Source organism: Molossus molossus, unplaced genomic scaffold (genome assembly GCF_014108415.1).
Source record: "Molossus molossus isolate mMolMol1 unplaced genomic scaffold, mMolMol1.p scaffold_m16_p_2, whole genome shotgun sequence".
In the NCBI taxonomy this organism is placed as follows: Eukaryota; Metazoa; Chordata; class Mammalia; order Chiroptera; family Molossidae; genus Molossus; species Molossus molossus.
Window position 1 is genome coordinate 69,095,409 of NW_023425355.1, and position 21,931 is coordinate 69,117,339.

General features: G+C 36.4%; 1 protein-coding gene across 7 annotated transcripts in view; it reads left to right on the forward strand.

Annotated features, from left to right (window-relative positions):
• Positions 1-21,931, forward strand: part of PHF6 (PHD finger protein 6) — an 86,778-nt gene that overhangs the window by 17,172 nt on the left and 47,675 nt on the right. For 5 of the 7 annotated variants that reach the window (XM_036270496.1, XM_036270497.1, XM_036270493.1 and 2 more), the window contains 4 exons: positions 3,383-3,516; positions 6,637-6,680; positions 20,670-20,839; positions 21,004-21,147. In XM_036270496.1, coding sequence (XP_036126389.1) covers positions 3,383-3,516; positions 6,637-6,680; positions 20,670-20,839; positions 21,004-21,147 — 492 coding nt within the window. The remainder of the gene's footprint in view (positions 1-3,382; positions 3,517-6,636; positions 6,681-20,669; positions 20,840-21,003; positions 21,148-21,931) is intronic. The other 2 variants (XM_036270501.1, XM_036270500.1) reach the window with 1 other exon arrangement.

The following is a 21,931-nucleotide window of genomic DNA, read 5'->3' on the forward strand; positions in this document are numbered from 1 at the left end:
GACATTTGGTACCCATCTCATTCTCAATAAACTGAGGGATGGGTATTGAAAACATTTGCTAGAATATTCCCAATGTTCTTAAACAAAATTTTTGTATATAAAAGTATTTTTGCCCATTGTAGAAAAATCAGAAAACAAAGCTAATTATGAAGAAAACCAACCACCCCACGATAACCACTTAGCATTTTGCTATATTTACTTCTACCATTTTTCTAAGAATATATATTGCAATTGAGATGATCATAATTCACAGTTTTGTATCCTGCTTCATTTTTTTACTTAACATTATACATGACCTTTTCCCATACCATTAAAATTTCTTTGAAGAGAGTGGCTATAGAATATTCCTACATACGGGTATGAATAATTTATATAAACATTTAAAAATTATTTTCCATAGGTGGTTTTACATTAAAGACTATTTTAAGTAATTCTGAAGTGAACATTATTGTATATAAATTGTTTGAGTCTGATTTTCTTTTTAGACTAGATTTATAGAATTAAAATTACAGGATCTGAGAATTTAAACTATTTATTTATTTATTTATTTATTTATTTATTTATTTATTTATTTATTTTTTCAATCCTCACCCGAGGACATTTTTTTTTTTTTTAATCATCCTCACCCAAGGACATTTTTCCATTTTTTGTTCAGGTAGAGTGGGAGGGAGAGAGAGGAACAGAGAGAGAGAGAAACATCGATGTGAAAGGGACACATCGAGTGGTTGCCACCTGCACGACCAACCAGGGCCAGGGACAAACTGCAACCGATGTACGTGCCCTTAGCGGGAACTGAACCCGGGTCTCTCCGGACTGCAGGCCGATGCTCTAACCGCTGAGCCAAACGGGCATTTTTTTCTATTTATCTTCAGATAGAGTGGGAGGGAGGGAGAGAGTGGGAGAAAGAGAGAGAGAAACATTGACGTGAGGACACATCAACTGGTTGCCTCCCGCACAACCCCTACCAGGGCCGGGGATGAACTCCAACCAAGGTACATATGTGCCCTTGACCAGAATCGAACCTATGACTCATTGGTCCACTGGCCAATGCTCTAACCACTGGGGAAAATGGCCAGGACAGAATTTAAACTTTTTATTAATTTTTTTTTCTTTATTGATTTTAGAGAGAGGAAGGGAGAGGGAGAGATAGAAACGTTGATGAGAGAGAACATTGATTGGCTGCCTCCTCCATGCCCCCACTGGGGATTTGGCCCACAACCTGGGCATGTGACTTGACAGGGAATCAAACCAGTGACCTCTTGGTGCATGGGTCGACGCTCAACCACTGAGCTATACCAGCTGGGCAGAATTTAAACTTTTTAAAAGTTCTTTGATAAATAAGGCAATTTACTGTGCAGAGAGCATGTGCCAATTTCCAGGAGCATTTGAGATTGCCAGTCTCACTGTATCTTTGCCAGTGTTGAGGATTTTTTCCCCCAATATAGTATTTTTAATAGTACCACTTCTTTCATTTTTGCTTGCTAATTGAATTTAATAATTTTTTTAAATGTACTTATGCAAACACATTTTAGATGTAATTTCAAGATTAACTACTTGTAGTAGAGTTTTGTTTTTTTTATCCTCACCCGAGGACATTTTTGCATTTATCTTTAGATAGAGCGGGAGGGAGAAAGGGAGGGGAAGAGAGAGAGAGAAACATCGGTGTGAGAGAGACACACCGAGTGGTTGCCACCCACACGACCCCAACCAGGGCCAGGGACAAACTGAAACCAAGGTACGTGCCCTTAGTGGGAACCATACCTGAGACTCTCTGGTCCACAGGCTGATGCTCTAACCGCTGAGCCAAACTGGCCAGGGCTGTAGTAGAGTTTTTAATGAAGTGAGGCTCGTTTTCAATTTATTAAGTTAAAAAAACAGGTTGCAAAATGGTATATACAGAATTACGTAGAAAATACTTTCACATAAGCATTGTAAGACTTTAATGGCATCTCTGCTTGGTGACTATGAGTGATTTTTAAAATTCTTGTGCTCTTTTGTATTTTCCAAAATTTCTATAAGTATGTGTTTTGATTAGAAGTATAACTTACTAAAATAGTAGAACCTCCTAATTAAGCTGCAGTGCAAATGTTCCACCTTCTCAAGAATTTATAAGCCACTTAAAAGTATTTAACAGCTTTTTCTGCTTGGTAATGTAGCATAGTATTTCTTTTTACTGTAATACTTTGAAGTTTCTATATTTATTTAAAGAACTCTGGAGTATTTCACTAGTATTAATAATGGACACTGGCTCTCATGATTTCTTGGAAATACCTGTACTGAGAATGTTTCTGTTTCTGACTTATATGTGAGTAGTTTTTAAAAGATAGCTTGAATAAGAGGTTGAGTGTTTGACTTGCTTAGAGAAATATAAGAGATTTTACTGAAATTTATATTAGCCTTTTGGTTCAACAAAACTGCTTAGAGGCCAAGTGATCCAAAATTAGGATGGTAAAGTTCTTTATGTTTTAATTAGTAAAGAGGAATAAGGACAGTTTTGAATGAGGTATCTAGCAATCTAAAAACAAATTTAAGATTTACCTTATTATAAGTTTATTTTGGCATGGCATTTATGACTTAGGAGATAGCCTCATTAAAAGTCCACTTAGCACAGTATACTGTTAAACCACTAACAATCATTGTTATGTTACTTTTTTAAAATAAATTTTTCTTAAATTTAGGTCATAAGATAGTTAAACAATATGAAATATTCAATAAAGTCATAAGGTAAGGTATATTAAAATATGTTGAAAGTATCTATTCTTTTATCTACTTGTCTGAATTCATAATGCAAGAGGTAAGTAACAGATTAAATTAAAACAGATGAGCATAATTTCACAATCAACTTGACATCACAAAATATTTTTAGAACTTGAGGTATTTAGAAATCTACCTAATTATTTTATCCTCTTTCCTTTCCTCACTTAAAATTGATTTTACCAGGCTTCCAAATAGTATGTGAGAGTCCTTTCCCCCAAAGATTCTCATTGATTATGTGAAAATATGAAGGAATCATTTTTTTCCAGTATGAGGCATTTTCCCCAGTTATACATTTCTAGGAAGATGTGGATTTGAAAAGGTGTAAGTTCTATACAGTTTACATCCCTGATTTGCAACATTTCAAATTTTCTCTTGACCATAGTGAAACTAAATAGACACTAATAATATTCTGTTAATTTTGTTATTGTTTAACTTGGGAAAAAACACTTCCAGTGGAATTATATTCTAATTACTTCTTGGCAAAAACACAAGAAAAATTGCATTATTGATTACAAACTTTTCATTACCCAATTTGTTTTCCTTGACAGAGATTACTATACCTTTAACCTGATATCACTGCCTTAGCAAAATCACACACTAATATTATTTTATTGTTTTGCTGTAGATGTGTTCTTTGTGCCATTGTCCTGGAGCAACAATTGGTTGTGATGTGAAAACGTGTCACAGGACATACCACTACCACTGTGCATTGCATGATAAAGCTCAAATACGAGAGAAACCTTCACAAGGAATTTACATGTAATTATTCAACTTCTTTTTAATTTTTTTAATAGTTATACTTTCTTTAGGCTTATAAAATTTTTTCTAATTTCAAAACACTTCATCATCATTGTAAAGAGTGTCTTTGGTAAATAATTTAATGCTTAGAGAAATGGCATACTAAGTTTGATAATAAGGTTTTTGGAATCCAGCTTGTGATTGGGGTGAAGTATACCATTCCTTTTCTTAATTTGTAAAAAAGGGTTTAGAAGATGGCATAGGTAAATGCAGTACTCGCCTCCTCCCACAAACACATCAAAATTACAAGTAAACTTCAGAACAACCATCATTCAGAACTGCCTGAAATTGAGCTGAATGGAAGTCCTACAACTACGAAATCAAAGTACAAGCCACATTGAGACTGGTAGGAGGGGCAGAGGCATGGAAGGGCTGGTTCCACATAAATCATGGGGGCTACCTCAGCTGGGAAGGTCCTTGCTGAGGAGCAGCGGGTCCCCATCCCACACCAGGCTCCCCAGCTCAGGGTTCCACTACCAGGAAGAGAGTCCTCATAACTTCTGGCTGTAAAAACCAGCAGTAATTGAGGCAGAGGGAGGCTGAGGCTCCTGGAGTCCCAGGCAGCTCCTCTTAAAGGGCCCAGGCACGAACTTATTCAGATCCACTCCCTCCAGGCTCCAGCATGGGGAGGTGACTTGAAAGCCACCAGAGATGCAAGGGGAAGAACTGAGTTGTTTGGCACTGGGGTGAGAGCAGGAGAGGCAGCGTTCTCCCAGACATGCAGGTGGAGGCTGTTGATCCTTTGGAGAGCCCTTACCCCACAGGGCAGGCAAACAGGCTCCATATCTGGGACTCCAGCAACCTGGCTCACACTGTTTGCCCCACCCTGGTGATTCCCTGAGGCCCTACCCCACCCAACTTTCAGGCTCACCCAAGCTGTTTCCAGTGGCTTTACCATAAGATTGGACTGTCTTGGCTCCTGTTTCAGATTTTCCTAAGTCCACTCAAGCAATCAGTATCTGGCTACAGCGAGCCTCATACCTCTAGCTAACTGGCCCCAGGCCTGGCACTAGAAGCAGCCAGCCATGGTTCACAGCTTGGCTTTTCCTGGACACCTCTAAGACCAGCACAAGAAGAAGCTATCTGTAGATTGCTTGGTAACTTATGCCTGGTGGCTCCAGGTAGAACATTGGCAGTGGCTGACCTTGCCCTAGAGCCAGCACACCCAGTGGACAGCTTCAGGCCATGCAAAGCACCACCACCCAACGACCTCCACAAGGACACACTAAAGGGCTAACCTCAGTGGGTATCAGAGCCCTGCTGAACTAAGTCTTGCTGTGTGTGGTGGGCCCTGCATAGCCCACCAAGGTAGTCAGAGGTTGGTGATCAATGGTCACAGTCAGTCCCTGCAGCTGATCAGCCTGAATAAATCCCTTCAATTGATGTGTCAACAGCAATCAAGACTCAATTACAACAGAAGGGTAGACAGTCCACATGAAGGGTACACCTCGATGGCCTAGCTGGGGTGACCAAGGAAGCTGTGCCACTAGACCCTACAGGACACCTACTATAATAGGCCATGATATGAAGTCTAGGAGACATAGCAACTCTACCTAATATATAGAAACAAACACAGGGAGGCAGCCAAAATGAAGAGACAAAGAAATATGTCCCAAATGAAAGAACAGAACAAAACTCCAGGAAAAGAACTAAATGAAACGGAGATATGCAATCTAACAGGTGCAGAGTTCAAAATACTGGTTATAAGGATGCTCAAGGAACTTAGTGAGGAGCTCAAGGAACTTAGTGTGGACCTCAAGAACATAAAAAAGGGCCAGTCAGAAATGAACGCTGCACTAACTGAAATAAAGTATAATTTACAGGGAATCAGTAGTAGAATAGATGAAGCCAAGAAGCAAACCATTGATTTGAAATATAAGGAAGAAAACACCCAATCAGAACAAATAATCTAAAGAAATGAGAATAGTGTAAGGAGCCTCTGGGACAACTTCAAACATACCAACATTTGCATCATGGTGGTGCCAGAAGGAGAAGAGAGAGAAAGCAAGAAATTGAAAACCTATTTGAAAAAATAATGACAGAAAGCTTCCCTAATGTGGTGAAGGTAACAGAAATACAAGTCCAGGAAGCACAGAGATGAACCCCCCAAAGAGGTCCACACCAAGACACATCATCATCAAAATGCAAAAGATTAAAGACAGAGAATCTTAAAAGCAGCAAGAGAAAAGCAGTTAGTTACCTGCAGGGGAGCTCCCATAAGACTGTCAGTTGATTTCTCAAAAGAAACTTTGCAGGCCAGAAGGGAGTGGCAAAAGATATTCAAAGTGATGAAAAGCAATGACCTACAACCAAGATTACTATATCCTGCAAAACTATCATTTAGAATTGATGCACATATAAAGAGTTTCCCAGACAAGAAAAAGCTAAATGAGTTAATTACTATCAAATCAGTATTATATGAAATGTTGACGGGTCTTCTTGAAAAAGAAGAACAAAACTATGAACAATAAAATGGCAATGAATACATATCTATCAAAAATGGAATCTACAAACAAAATGAGCAAGCAGAACAGAAACAGACTCATAGATAGAGAACTTTTTGTTGGTTGCCAGATGGGAAGGAGTTGGGGGGATGGGTGAAAAGGTGAAGGAATTAAGAAGTACAGATTGATTGTTAGACTGAGGAACCTCAAAGGGAAGAGGGGAGGTGGGAAGAGATAAACCAAAGAACTTCTATGCATATATACATAACCAATGGACACAGACAGTGTGGGGAAGGTAGGAGGGGACTGGTAGCGGGGAGGAAGGGCTCAAATGGGGGAAAAAAGGGGAACGTTTGTAATACATTCAACAATAAAGATAAGTTTAAAAAGAAAAAATAAGGGGATTATAACAAAATTCAGAATAATGGTTATTTCTGAGGGAGAAGAATGGGCAGATATTCAGGGAGGGACTGACGGGAACTTGCAAAGATGGTAATGCTTCATGGTTGGCACTGGGTTGTGGAGACATAGAAATATATTTCAATATCTTTCTTTAAAAAGAAAAATAAAGTCATATTTTGAAAAAAAAGGTTTAGTTTGTTTACTTGGTAAATTTTAATTTCTTCATTTTTTATAGGGTTTATTGCCGGAAACACAAGAAAACTGCACATAACTCTGAAGGTATGTCATTTCAGCCAATTTTAAATTTCAAGAGGAAATTTAAGTGTAATATACTATATTAATTTGTATGTCAATATTGAATACACTTTAAGAATTAAGAAAAGCATTAGGAAAAAGTAATGTTCAATAGTGAAGATATCCACATTTTTAAGTAAACTTTTATCTCAAAGTTCTTATAAAGAGTTAATCGAGAATATTTTCTTTAAGGGAGAAATGATTCTAAATGTTTAGGGATAGCTGTAATTATGTAAGTGTGTTAGAAGTTTATAAAGTTAATAATTGGCCTACTGTTTGATACAGATATGTGAACTGGGGATACTAGTACATTTTGTCATCACCAGTCTTTCTGTTAAATTTTTATTCACATTACAGTACTTCTTTCTTTAAATAGACATGTTCATAAGAAGTAATCACTTTTAAAATATAAACCTTAAATTATTTTATAGCTTGTTTTCCCTTAAATTTATGCAAAACCAGGTTAGTCATGTGTATATATGATTAGTTAAGTTGTACTTGGTCTTTAAAAGGTATGGGAGAGTTCTCAAATCGAATTCTGACTTGTTTTAAACCTTTTCAAACAGGTGGTTTTGATACTTTTTCTAGCAATATAAAAGGGGTTAGATTTAATCTGAGATTGTTCTATCCTTTCATTTAGATGAATGATCTGTAAAGTTTTTTTAGCTTCCTAGAACGTGTTAGAATGGTTCGAGCCTATTGTTTTAGGAAGTTGTTTCTTTTATAAAGAATTACCTAATTATCAGTGTTAGCATATTAAAATTTTTGGACTTTTTTTTTTATCTCTTAGAACTTGCTTTTATAATACAAAATAGTGTTTCTACTTTGGACTTCAGATTAGTCCAAATGCTTAAAAAGTAATGCTTAAATATAGTCTTCAGCAAAAATTTGTTTTTAATATAAATAGATTGGATAAATAATAAGAACAGACTGTTTCTGAAATGCTAAAGTGCAACTGATAAACCTTTATAGTGTTTTTCTTCAGTTTTCTTCCTTACTTAGTTCTAGAATTGAATTGAAAAACCTTTTGTGGAAGGTTAAGAGTAAGCTTTCCCACCTTTCATTACTTCAGATTTTAACAGTGTATTTATTTGATTCTCTTTAAGATTGTAGTGACCATATATGGCAAGCCAAGGATTGAGACTTATGACCTGACGAATACAAGTATATGAGCATACTGAGGCAGGATATTTGAGGATGGCAACAATGATTTAGACATCTCCCCTTTTATTCTCTAGATTTCTGAAGCTGATAGTACCATCTAGTGGTAGAAAAAAGTCACTACAGACTACGTAAAGTAGAATAATTTTGACATTTTTGCGTTGAGAAACTTATTAATCAGAACGGTCTAAATACATGCTTTTCAAGATGACTTTTAATGTAACTGACAGGATTACTACAATTCAAATTTGTGATACAATTGATTTGAATTTTGAGTTTCGTGTATACTTTTGTAGCACGTTGTGTTTATACTCATATTGTAGAACGTGAAGCATAGTTTTACAATCTAAAAGTATTACAGAGTTTGTATATTGAATTTGGACTTTTATAACATTCATCTATTTGACTTTGTTATTGAATTTATTGTATTTATTTGATATTTGTCAGAAACAGAACTTCCAATTATTTCATTGTTCTAATGGGAAACATATGTTCTACTTTACGATTGTAATTTATGATGGGGGTTTATAGGATTGTATTTTAGGGACTGTCTTTGTTTGAAAATTGTACTGCACTAGTCTGTACAGCAAAGAGGAATTGGTACCTGTGGCATTTTCATCATCATTTGCCATCTGTGGCTCAATACCTACTTTGCTAATACTTAAAATGATAAATACTATATAATTCAGTCTGTCATGTTAGTTTGATATACATGAACTGTGTTTTGAAATATTAAATTTGAGAATATCTTTACTGTCTCCCTAGTTTTGACTTTTCCAGAATGTCATATAGTTAGAATTGTATAGCCTTTTCAGATTGGATTCTTTCACTTAATTGGCTTTTTTGGGAGGGGTGGTTACTTGATATATAAATACTTATGAGAAAAGATCTTATGGGCAAGAAGAGATTGAAGATACAGGAAGGAGGGTTCATTGCATAAGCAGAACAATTGCCCTGTAATAGGAGGGTATTTCCACTGTAATAGAAGTTAAGGAAAAGGATAGGTTTTTCCTATCTGGTCTATTTCCTCTATGAGGGAGAATGTGGGGAAAAGCATGAGGGTTGGAAGTTGAAGGAAAGAGAATGTTTGAAAGAATAGTTGTGAAGACAGGGAGAGGAAGTTTGCCTAGAGAAATGTAAGATTTCTAGACTGTTGAGGGCCCAGTTGAGGTTGGTAACCATGAATTTATGTAGTGATATTACCAGTCAGGTTGTGTGACTTTCCTCCAGCGATTTAGGATCCTGAGTGTAGCATAGAGAAAGTGGCAAGTTGGTTAATTCAGAATTGTGATTTTGCCAAGTATGCTCAACAAAGAAGTAAAGCGGTAAAGGAATTTAGGATATTTTCAAGAGAGAAATATAAGATAAGGTTGTGAAGGCAAGAAAAGAAGACAAATGGGAACGGATTATAGTCTGGAGATCCTGATAAAGTTGAACACCAATGAGATTGAAAGGATTTGGGATAGCAATTGTTTGTGGTCCCAAAGTGTGATATAGGTATTTCAGAGGTAGAACCATTTTAGGTTATTAATTATAAGGTGTGATTATAGGAATTGAGTAGCTGATGGACATTATTGAAGGTCAAGGCATTGACTGGCTGGGTGTTGCTTGGATTGTCCAATTTGGATGGTTGAAATCATGCAGGGTGATGGCAGGGATTGAGATGGAGAAAAAGGCTGTGAGTTGTGTGCTGAAGAAAGTGTAATTGGTGAGGTAGAATGATTGGGAGTTGGGAATTAGCAACAAGAAGGGAAAGAACATAGCATAGCCTGTGGACCAGCAGAATTGGCATCATCTGGGAGTTTGTTAGAAATGCCTAATCTCAAGCTCTACCTCTGACCTACTAAATAGGAATTGCCATTTTAACAAGATCCCAAGTGGTTTGTATTCACATTAAAGTTTCAAAGTCAGTGTTTTAGCTGAATGACAAGGACCTCAGCAGTGCCGTTTTGTTTTGGTTTTTTTGGGGGGGTTTTTTTTTTACAAAGGGATAGAGAACTAATGGTTCGATAGTGCTGTCTAGTAGAACTTACTTTGGCGATGGAAATGTTCTATATATTTGCACGTTCCAATATAGTAGCCACTAGCCACATGGGGTTATTGAGCCTGTTAAAATGGTGTAGTGCCTTCCTATTCTTTTTTTTAAAATTAAATTAAATTTTATTTTATCTTCATTGTTGTATTACAGATGTCCTCCGTTTTCACTCCCGCCCCCATTGCCCTGTCTTTCCAGTTCCCACCCTGCCCCAGGCCTTCACCACCCTATTGCCTGTGTCCATGGGCTGTGTATATATGCATATAAGTTATTTGGTTAATCTTTTCCCACCCTCCCTTCCCTCTGAGATTCCTCAGTTTGATTCATGTTTCCATGCCCCTGTTTCTATTTTATTCATCAGTTTATTTTGTTAATTAGATTCCTCATATAGGTGAGATCATGTGATACTTCTCTTTCTCTGACTAGCTTATTTCACTTAGCATAATACTCTCCAGGTCCCTCCATGCTGTCTCAAAGGGTAATAGATCCTTTTGTTTTTACAGCTGCATAAAACTTATATATTAAACTTGGACAGGAATGGCCAGAATTAAATCCTGCAAAGTGTTTTTCTTTGTTATCCTGTGTGTTTAGATAATAGGTATATTCTGTAGCTTTTTTAAAAAATATGTTTTTATTAAAATTTTTTTTAGAGAGAGATAGAAACATCAATATGAGAGAGAAACATTGATCGGATGGCTGCCTCCTACATGTCCCCTACTGGGGATTCAGCCTGCAACCTGGGCATGTGCCCTGACCAGGAATCAAACTGGCAGCCTCTTGGTGCATGGGTCAATGCTCAACCACTGAGCCATATAGGCCAGACTTCATTACTTTTATTATATGGAAGTTTGGGGGAGATTTTAATATAGTATCAAAGTCTTTCAAAATTTTTTAAGTTCAGTAGCATTGAAAGATTTATGAAGTACTTGAAAGGCAGTTTCATACACTGGTTGAATATGGGCTTTGAAATCAGATCTATATTTGAATCTTTGCTCTACCACTTACTAGTTACATGATCTTGAGCAAGTTATTTAGTATCCCTTAGCTTAGAGTCATAGATATTGTATCTGTAAAATGGGGGTTTAAAATACAACCCACTTCACCCTGGACAGGTGGCTTAATTGGTTGGAGTTTTGTTCTGTACACCAGAGATTGCATGTTCAATTCCAGGTCAGGGTACAGTCCTAGGTTGTGGGTTCTAGCCTCAGTCAGGGCGCATATGGGAAGCAACTGATCAATTGTTTTCTCTATCACATTGCTGTTTCTCTCTCTCTTCCTCTGTTTCTCTCTCTCTCTCTTTCTCTCTCTGTCTTTCTCTCCCCCACTTCCTCTCTTTAAAAAAAATCAACAAACATATCCTCAAGTGAGGATTAAAAAAACCCTACCTTATAGGATTATTGTAAGGATTAAATGAAATAATGCATGTAAAGCTCTGATCAATGTTCCTGGCATATAGTGATCATTCAGCAAATACTACGTTTTGTATTATCACCATTGTTACTACCTACCTTTATTACCACTCATCTTTTCATGTGCTCTTTCTTGGAAGAGAATAGAATTTAAATTGTATTTGTGATTTAACTTGGAAAATTTTAATAATCTATTCATGTTGTGCTCTTTACTAGATCTGACACCATAGTCTTTCATTGATTCATCAGATTTATTGACTACCTATGTGCAGAGTGCTATGTTAGGCATTAGTTATGCTCACCTTTGATTTAGCACACTTCACAAACCTTCATTTATTAGAAGTTTCAAACATAAGCAAGATTGTTTGAAACAAAGCCCACCACCCAGCTTTAGCAGTCATTAGCTCATGGACAATCTTTGTTTCATCTATAACCCCCACCCACTTCCTCCATCTGTATTTTTTTTTATTGGTTTGTTAATGCTCACCTGAGGATATTTTTTTCCGTTGATTTTTAGAGAGAGTGGAAGGGATGGAGGGAGGAAGAGAGAGAAGAGAGACAGACAGACAAACAGACAGACATTGATTGGTTGCCTCCTGCATGTGCCCCGACCAGGGCTCAGAATTGAACCTGTGACCTTTTGGTCCACAGACAAATGCTCCAACCACTGAGCCACATTGGCTAGGGCCCATCTGTATTATTTTGAAATATCAGACATCATATTTCATTTTAGCATACTTAATTAAGAGTAATATATATTTTTTTATCTATGCTGGGTATTTATATAGACATATATGTGCATATGCATAAAATAAATAATTTATCTAATACCTTTACTGAAAAAGCAGAACACAAGTTTACTGATGACATGGATGCCAAACAAACGCACATCATATTTCCACTGGAGAAGGCAGTACAAGTGGACCTCCAGTCTTCCTTTTGTAGCAGCCCTAAAGATTCAAAGCAGAGGTGGTGATTCTTACCCCAACCTTGAAGTTTGGCCTTTTTTTCCTCTCTCTCTCTGTCTTTAAAAAAATCTAACAAACATTTATTGAGTGCCTGCTAGGTGTGAGCACATTGGAGAATTTAGAAAAGTAGTCCCTGTGGACAAAGAGCTTACACAGTCTATTAGAGATCTGACAAGAATAATTATTAACAATTGAATAGAATTTCATAGTTTACAAAGTATTTTTCACAAACATTGTCATAAAGCCGCCTTTCAGAAAGGTGTTAATCATCATTGCCATTTGATATACCAAGAGGCTTTGCCTTGAGAATGTTAAGTAACTTTACCAAGTTAAAACCTAGTAAGTGGCAGTTTTCAGACTCTGTCAGGGGTTCTTTCTACTTCATACTCTGAACTGATGTGAGTTTTTGATGGGAAGGGAAATGTATCTTAAACTAGGAAGGTAGAAGATGAGCAAAATACTGATTAGGAATGAGAAATGAAGTTGGTAAAGGGACAGATAGGAATTTACAATACTAGGAGGAGGAGAGTTGGTTTCCTGGTAAATTGGTTACTCTTGTGCCTCATAGGGAAAATCAGAAGGGTAATCTGGCCATTCTAAAGTGACAGACATCTGACCTTGGCTGGTTTGGCTTAGTGGTTAGAGCGTTGGCCTGCGGACCAGAGAGGCCCGGGTTCAGTTCCCACTAAGGGCATGTACCTTGGTTGCAGTTTGTCCCTGGCCCCGGTTGGGGTCATGTGGGTGGCAACCAATCGATATGTCTCTCTCACATCGATGTATCTCTCTCTCTCTTCCTCTCTCTCTCCCTCTCGCTCTATGCAGAAATGTCCTCGGGTGAGGATTAAAAAAAAATTAGTTCAGCCCTGGCCAGTTTGGCTCAGCAGTTGGAGCGTCGGCCTGCGGTACAGAGAGACCCGGGTTCGGTTCCCGCTAAGGGCACGTACTTCGGTTGCAGTTTGTCCCCGGCCCTGGTTGGTCGTGCGGGTGGCAGCCACTCGATGTGTCCCTTCACATCGATGTTTCTCTCTCTCTCTTCCTCTCTCTCCCTCCCGCTCTATCTGAACAAAAAATGGAAAAATGTCCTCGAGTGAGGATAAAAAAAAAAATTAGTTCATAAAGTGACAGACATCTGGGGGCTGTGCTCATAAAGGTTTGGAGTGATTGGTGTGGCACAGAAGGAGGACAACCTTCTTTTGTCACCTACCTTGTCAGCCTGGATTATTTTAGAATTTGCAGCTCTGAATGCAAGGGCATTTTTTAAATCATATTTATTTGTTCGAATAGGTATAGGAACAGGGTACAAAAATCAGCAGTAAAAGAATATACACTATAAGCTTTCCTCCCATCCTTGCCCTTGCATTTCATTTCCAAATTCATTTGCAAAAAGCGGCCACTACTATCAGATTCTTGTATATCCTTCTAAAGCAGAGGTTCTCAACCTTCCAAATGCTGAGACCCTTTAATACAGTTCCTCATGTTGTGGTGACTCCCAACCATAAAATTACTTTTGTTGCTACTTCATAACTGTAATTTTGCTACTGTTATGAATCGCCATTGGAAATACATGTTTTATGATAGAATTAGGGGACTCCTGTGAAAGGGTCGTTAGACCCCCAAAGGGGTCACAACCCACAGGTTAAGAACTGCTGTTCTAGAGTAATTCTGTGCATATATATGCATGTGTTGACTATTCTTTATCTAACTTAAAATGTGTGTTTCCGTGACAATGGGTATTACCACTTTAAAAGTATGTAGTAGCTCACTGACATATATTTGTCCAAGCTCTGCCACTCCCTAGCTTTATGACTTTAGGCAAAATTATTTAAACTTTCTGAATTTATATCCTTATCTATAAAATGGGGGATGGGTATGGTGAATGATACAACGTTATGGGGTTGTTATGAGGCTCAGATGAGATAAAGCATATAAACTGCATAGCATATCTGGTGTGGTCAAAAGTCAAAAAACTTAAATGTTAGCTGTTTTGTGAGTATTTCCAATTCATATCTTAAGGGGAAAAGGGCAAGATACAGAAGTATGCTTAGAATGCATTTGTTTGTATATCCTTTTAAAAACACATTTGTAGCCCTGGCCGGTTTGGCTCAGTGGTTGGAGCATCTGCTTGTGGACCAGAGAGTCCTGGGTTCGGTTTCCGCTAGGGGCACGTACCAAAAAATAAATAAATAAATAAAAATAAAAACACATTTCTCGGGCCCTGGCCGGTTTGGCTCAGCGGTTAGAGCGTCGGCCTGCGGTCCGGAGAGACCCGGGTTCGGTTCCCGATAGGGGCATGTACCTTGGTTGCAGTTTGTCCCCGGCCCTGGTTGGTTGTGTGGGTGGCGACCACTCGATGTGTCCCTTTCACATCGATGTTTCTCTCTTTCTCTGTTCCTCTCTCTCCCTCCCACTCTACCTGAACAAAAAAAAAATGGAAAAAGGTCCTCGGGTGAGGATGATAAAAAACACATTTCTCGGTCATCTCCTGAGTCGTGCAAAATTTTTGCTTTTTTTGCTGGATGATTTTTTGGATCTTCTTCAATAAGCATGTGTAACTTAAGGAAACACTAAAAAGAAGAAAAGGATCAAAATATGACCTCCAATTCTCCCACTTTAAAAATTGCACACATAAGAAGTGAGTCTTCATGATTTCTCCAGCCCACTTACCCCCCACCGCGGAGTGTGACTGACAGGCTGATCAACTCCTTGATAAATAGATATATTTCTGCTGTGTGACTGTCAGTTAGAAAACAAATAGAGCTGTTCTTTGTAAAGAAAAAAATGGATTTGAGTTATGAGCATTAAAGTAGTGTCAGTACAAGAAAAACACATTTGTACACACAGAAAATACATAGTAGCTGACGTTCATTGATAGCATCCTGTGTGCCATACACTGTTCTGAATTAAGTATTTTACATAAACTACTAACTCATTTAATTCAGGAACCCTATGAGGTAGGCCTCATGTCCAAGGACACACAGTCTATGACAGATATAGGGTTCAAAACTAGGCTCTCAACCCTTGAGATTGAGAAAAGAAACTGTTAACAGTGGTTACCTTAAGAGGAAGGGAGGGAACACATAAGAAGAAAGGGAAGCAGGAAAGCTAGGGCATCAGCAGAGCAGGTGGAATTGGAAGGTAGAAAGGAAAAATTTTTCTTCTTTTATGCAGATATTTTATATTAAAAGTAAAATATTGTTTTAAAATGTTAAAACATTTTTACAATATTGAATTGGGAAAGGAAAACCAATAAATAACCATGAAAAATTTAAACAAAGGTTCTGTGACTAGCTTTGTACTCACATGTTCATTTTTAATTATTTTTTAGGGTAAGTTCCCAAAGTAAAATCACTAGGTCAAAGGGTTCAATCTTTTTAAAGTTCCCATATTTCTTTCTAGAAAGATTGTGCTAGATTATATTCCCATCAGCAATGAATGACTTGATCCCTTCCTTTTACCAATTGAATGCTATGAATTCTTTTAATTGCAAAGGTAGTACATAGCCCATTGTTTTATAAAATTAGATTAACCAAAGAATTTATATGCATATTTGCATAGCCCAAGGACACAGACAATAAGGGTGAAGACCTGGGGTGGGGCTGGAGCCTAGTGGAGGGGGGAAAATAGGGGACATCTGTAATACCCTCAGCAATAAAAATAAATTAAAAAAAATAATAAAATTTAAATTAAAATAGTACAATACTATTGTTAAAATTAAAGTAGTTTAAAGAGTACTCTCTTAACCCTGAAATCACATTCTTTAGGAGTAAGCAGTAATAGTTTGGTATGTGTCTTTCTAGAGCCTTTTTTACATACATACAATCTTATATATATGCACAGGGATACTTTTCAAAAAAACACAGTGGCATCATAGTATATACAATAATATTATGCAATTAGTTTTTTTTTATTCTGTGGTATATCACAGACATCCTTTCCTGTCAGTACATACAGATACAACTCATTCTTTTTAACAGTTATGTCCCCTAAAATAAATAGAAGTGCAGTTTAAGGATTTGTCTATTAACAAAAATCAGTTATATCTATTTTTTCACAAGTACATATAAAACTGCATTTATCTTTCTTATACTTATGTGCTTATGTATATTTACAAGTGATTCTATAGGATAGAGTCCTAGAAATTGGGTTGCTAGGTGAAAGGGTCTGTTCATATAACACTGGGAGTAAGTACTGTCACATGTACCCAGTTAATGCTTCCACCAACAGTATATGAGTGTCCAGTTCCCCACACCTGTGCTGGATATTATCAGTATTTAATTTTTGCCTATCTCGTTATCTAATTTAATTTCCATTTCTTTTATCACTAGTAAGGTTGGGCTTCTGCTAGGGTTTTTTAGTCATTTATATTTCTTTTGTGAATTTCTATCCTTTGTATATATTTTTTTGAAGCTTATCTTCTTAAAGTTGATTTGTAGTGCTCTTTGTAATATAAATATTAATCCTCTGTCACTAAATACAAATGACTTCCCAGTTTATTGTTACTTTTCATTTGGTTTATGGTGCTTGTGCCACACAAAAGTTAAGTCATATCTCTCAAACTTTTTCTTTCTTTTTTACTTTCTTTTTTGTTAATCCTCACCCAAGGGTATTTTTTCCCATTGATTTTTACAGGGAGTGAGAGGGAGGGAGAAAGGAGAGAGAAAGAGAAACAAACATCGATATGAGAGAGACACATCAATTAGCTGCCTCCCACACTCGATTGAACCTGCAACCCAGATACTTGCCCTTAACTGTGTCCTTAATTGAGGATCAAAACTGAGACCCTTCATTGCACAGAACTGTGCTCTAACCAATAAGTCACACTGGCCAGGGCTCAATCTTTTTCATTATGGCTTCTTAGGTGTTCCAACCCCAAGATTATAAAAAATAGTCTTCATTTTCCTCTGTTACATTTAGTGTATTTTATTATTAGATTTTAAAAATCAATCTCTAATTTTCATATAGTATGAGAAATGAATCTCAATTTTTTATATGGAGAGCTGTGCCATCATGTCTTTCCCCTCCACTCATTTGAAATGCCACCAGTATCATACTCTGGATCCTCATATGTACATGACTCTATTTTCCTTATTATTATTATTATTATTATTTTTACCTTTTAATTTAATATATCTGGTAAGGCTTACTCTGAGTCTAAAACGTCCGTAAGAGTGGAAGGAGAGAATGCTTGAAAAGATTATGTTTAAGTGTAGATTTTAGTTCAAATGCAACTTCTATAGGTCAGTTTTCTTTTTCTTTTTCTTTTCTTTTTTTCTATGAGACACCCACCAGTTATCTCTGCCGATTTTGCTATCAGATGAAATTCTCAGGTGCATGGTCATCCTGGTGTACTGGCTAGATGCGGGTCTGTTTCTTTTCTTTTCTTTTTTTTTTTTATCCTCGCCCGAGGACATTTTTCCATTTTTGGTTCAGATAGAGTGGGAGGGAGAGAGAGGAAGAGAGAAACATCAACGTGAAAGGGACACATCAAGTGGCTGCCTCCCACACGACCCAACCAGGGCCGGGGACAAACTGCAACCTAGGTACGTGCACTTAGCGGGAATCAAACCGGGGTCTCTCTAGACCGCAGGCTGACTCTCTAACCACTGAGCCAAACCAGCCAGAGCTATAGGTCAGTTTTCAATTTTGCTTTCTCTTCTTGGCCAGGGTTGTAACTGCTGTTGCTTTAAGGTATATTTTGGCCCTGGCCGGTGTGTCTCAGTTGGTTGGAGCACAGTCCCACACACCAAAAGATGGTGGATTCGATTCTGGCAGGTTCCATCCCAGGTCCAGGCACCTATGGGAGGCAGCTGATTAGTGTTTCTCTCTTCCTTCTTCTCTATAAAATAAAAAAAAGAGTATATTTTGATCTTTCTTTAAAAAAGATATTCTTCTAGAAAACCATGGAATAAATTTTTAAGTTTCATTTTATTGGAGTTTTCTTAAATTAGGTTAGTGAGAACTGATATTCTCATGTTGATTCTGTTCATCCTGAAGCATGGTCTAGCTGAACATTTTTGTGGGGCTTCTTTTATATTTTTATTTTTGGCACATTTTTTGTTGGATTGTAGCTTTTTATAACTATTTTAAGTCTGCTGTTTTTATAGGTTAAAATGATATATCACTTAATTTAGTCAAACATTTTAAAGGCATGTTTACTTATATTCTGTGAATTATTTGATCATATGTTTAATCTATTTTTCTGTTGGAGTCTTAATCTTTATGAGCGTATATCATAAGGATACTAATCCTTTGTCATAGGTACAGCAGATATTTTTTTCAGTTGCCTTGTAATTTATTACTTTCACAAGTTTGAAACTTTAATATAATTAAATCTATCAGTTTTTGGTAATTTTTATTTTTACTATTGCTGTTATAAAATCCTCTAAAATTTCATACTGAACGATTCCATATTTAGGACAGACAACTATGCTATGTGGAAAGCTAATCATGTTGGCCTGATAATGGAATCAGTTAAGCAATTTTTTATAGATGTTTAATAATATAGTGTTATTATAGTGTTAGTAATTATCTTCATTGTAAATAACAGAATATTATGAATATCACATGATTTAATATTTATCAGAATGATTTTAATATTTGTTAATGATTTTTCATTTTTAAGAATTTTTAATTTTTGGCAGGTGTAAGAAATTCTGCTTTAATGAAATTCTTTGTATTAAAAATTGTCAGTTTGAATGTTTAAAGTAAGTGATATGTTCTGATATGAAATTTGCTATATGGTTAAGATCAGAAGATATCTTTAATTGACTTCTGTGTCTTCACAAGGAGATTGATTCACATGAGTTTGTCTTACTGCCTGTAAAACACTATCCACTAATTTTCAACTTTCTCCTTGTTTCCTCTCTCAAATCCTACAATAGTTATATGAAGTTGCATTGATACAAATTTTTATTAACTATTTTGTAAACAGTCTAAGGTTCTCAGTTCCTGAACTTTATGTATTTAGGTATATTAATTGAATTACCTTTCTCTTTATTTTTTTAATCTTCACCAGAGGATATGTTTTTTTAATTGATTTTTGGAGAGAGAAACATCGATGTAAGAGATAAACATTGATTGGTTGCCTTCGATAGGTGCCCCAACCAAGCATTGAACCCGCAACCTGGGTATGTGCCCTGACAGGGAATTACACCTGCAGTCTTTTGGTGTACAGGACACGCTCCAGTCAACTTGGTGAATTACCTTTTTAAAAATCATAATGAATGTGCTTCTATTTGTAAAATAAAACTTTTAAAATATTTATTAGGAAAGATTAGCATAGGAGTTGATAGGCTTTCTCATTGAGAAATTAGTCCCTGGAATTATACTCAATAACTTATGGTACAAAAAGAAATGAAGAAGGTATTAGAACTGTGCCTTAAACTTTCTATAGTTTGACCCTAAGTGAACATTTATTTGGTTTTTATATTTTTGAGCACTAAATGCATTGTCTTATATACAGTAGGCCCTCAATAAATAAAATATTTGTAGTGAATAATTAAATGAAAAGTCTTCCATTAATGGTAAAAATTCTTTTCAAATTACTGGGAAACACAGTTCTAAAATTTCTACATAAATTTTGTTTAACACATTAAAGTATGTACTTCTAACCTGCAACATAGCTTTTCTACCAATTATGTTAGAAATTCCTTTTATACTTAACATTTATTTACTTGATCAGTTAGTTCATTTGTAGATGACTTCCTTGATGAATTTGATCATTTCATTTTCATGATAGCTTGCAGAGCTGTCTGTCTACAGCAGTACGATCCAATAGATTTTTTCTGCAATAGAAACATTCTACGTCTGTGATGTCCAGTAGAGACACATCTTGCCACATGGGACTAATAAGCACTTGAAATGCGGTCAGGGCTACTGAGAAACTGAAGGTTTAAATTTACTTAATTATAAGTAACTTAAAATTTTTAAAGTCTCATTTTAAAAGTTGCTAGTGGCTACTATATTAGCGCAGATACACTTGCTTTATGTTCATTTAGTTTTCTAAGTTGTTCTAAGTTTATTTTCTAGGTAAGAGTTCTGATTTCACCAACAGTGTGAGGTAAAACTCTGAAACCGATGGTAAAAAAAAAAAATACAAGAGCTAATTCTAAAAATTAGCTTATTAGAGTTTAGAAATGTTTACCGAATTATGTGCACAGTTAAGATCACAAAATACATTTTTATAGAATTATAAATTCAATGGAAATAATTTTTCAATATTTTTATTTGATTTTTTTTGCATTTATATGAAATGTTAGGTTGCTATAATGAACATACCACAGACCATTTCTTCTCATTTCTGAAGGCAATTTTATTCTAAGGAGAAACCTGTGGTCTAAAGACCCATGAACTAATGCTCATTTTAAAATTGGCCCATGTAAAGCTTTTGTTTATTTTTAAGCAGCTGATTTAGAAGAAAGTTTTAATGAACATGAACTGGAGCCCTCATCACCTAAAAGTAAAAAGAAAAGTCGCAAAGGTAGGCCACGAAAAACTAATTTTAAAGGGCTCTCAGAAGATACCAGGTCCACATCCTCCCATGGAACAGATGAAATGGAAAGTAGTTCTTATGTAAGTAGAAAAACATTGTATTCTTACTTTTTGTTGCATTATGAGTATTTCATTTAAACTGTGTTTATAGGTAAAATTCATCCTTTGAAATGTTGACTTGAGGTACTAATAGCATATTTTCATGGATTTAAAAAAAAAAGTTTTTTTCTCTTTTACATTTTCAGAGAGATAGGTCTCCGCACAGAAGCAGCCCTAGTGATACCAGGCCTAAATGTGGATTTTGTCATGTAGGGGAGGAAGAAAATGAAGCAAGAGGAAAACTGCATATATTTAATGCCAAGAAGGCAGCTGCACATTATAAGTGTATGGTAAGCATGATTCATTTTATGTGCTTTTATTATTTTTTTATTGATTTTAGAGAGAGAGAAAGATGGAAACATCGATGAGAGAGAACATCAATTGGCTGCCTCCTGCATGCCCCACACTGGGAATCGGGCCCACAACCTGGGCATGTGCCCTGACTGGGAATCGAACTGGCAACCTCTTGGTGCATGGGTTAACACTCAACCACTGAGCCACACCAGCCAGGTGTTTTATGTGCTTTTAAACCAAGCTTTTAAAAAGCCTTGAGCTAATAACCAAATATAGCATTAGTATTTTACAATTATTAATAGTAATTCCTATAATCCCAAATCTTCATAAACTTTAGATTTCTAAAAATATAGTTTTTATGACTTACTAGGTTTTAAATTAATTCTAATTATATTTACTATATTCTAGGTAATCCATAATTCACTCAAAACTGTAAAACTTTCAGCCCTGGCTGGTGTGGTTCAGTTGGTTGGGTGGTGTTCCATGCACCAAAAGGTTGCCAGTTCCCTTCTTGTCAGGACACATGCCTGGGGGTGCAGGCTCGATCCCTGGTAGGAGGCATGCAGGAGGCAGCCGATTGATGTTTTGCTCTCACATTGTTGATTCTCTCTCCTTCTCCCTTCCTCTCTCTCTAAACTTCAGTTAAAAATATTTTTTAAAAAAACTGTAAAATTTTCGGCTTTATAGACTTATCATGAAAGATATGTTCAGTCTCCACTATAATCTAGTAAATGTTTCTCTTATTATACTTCACACACTATATTGCAGTTACTTATGAAC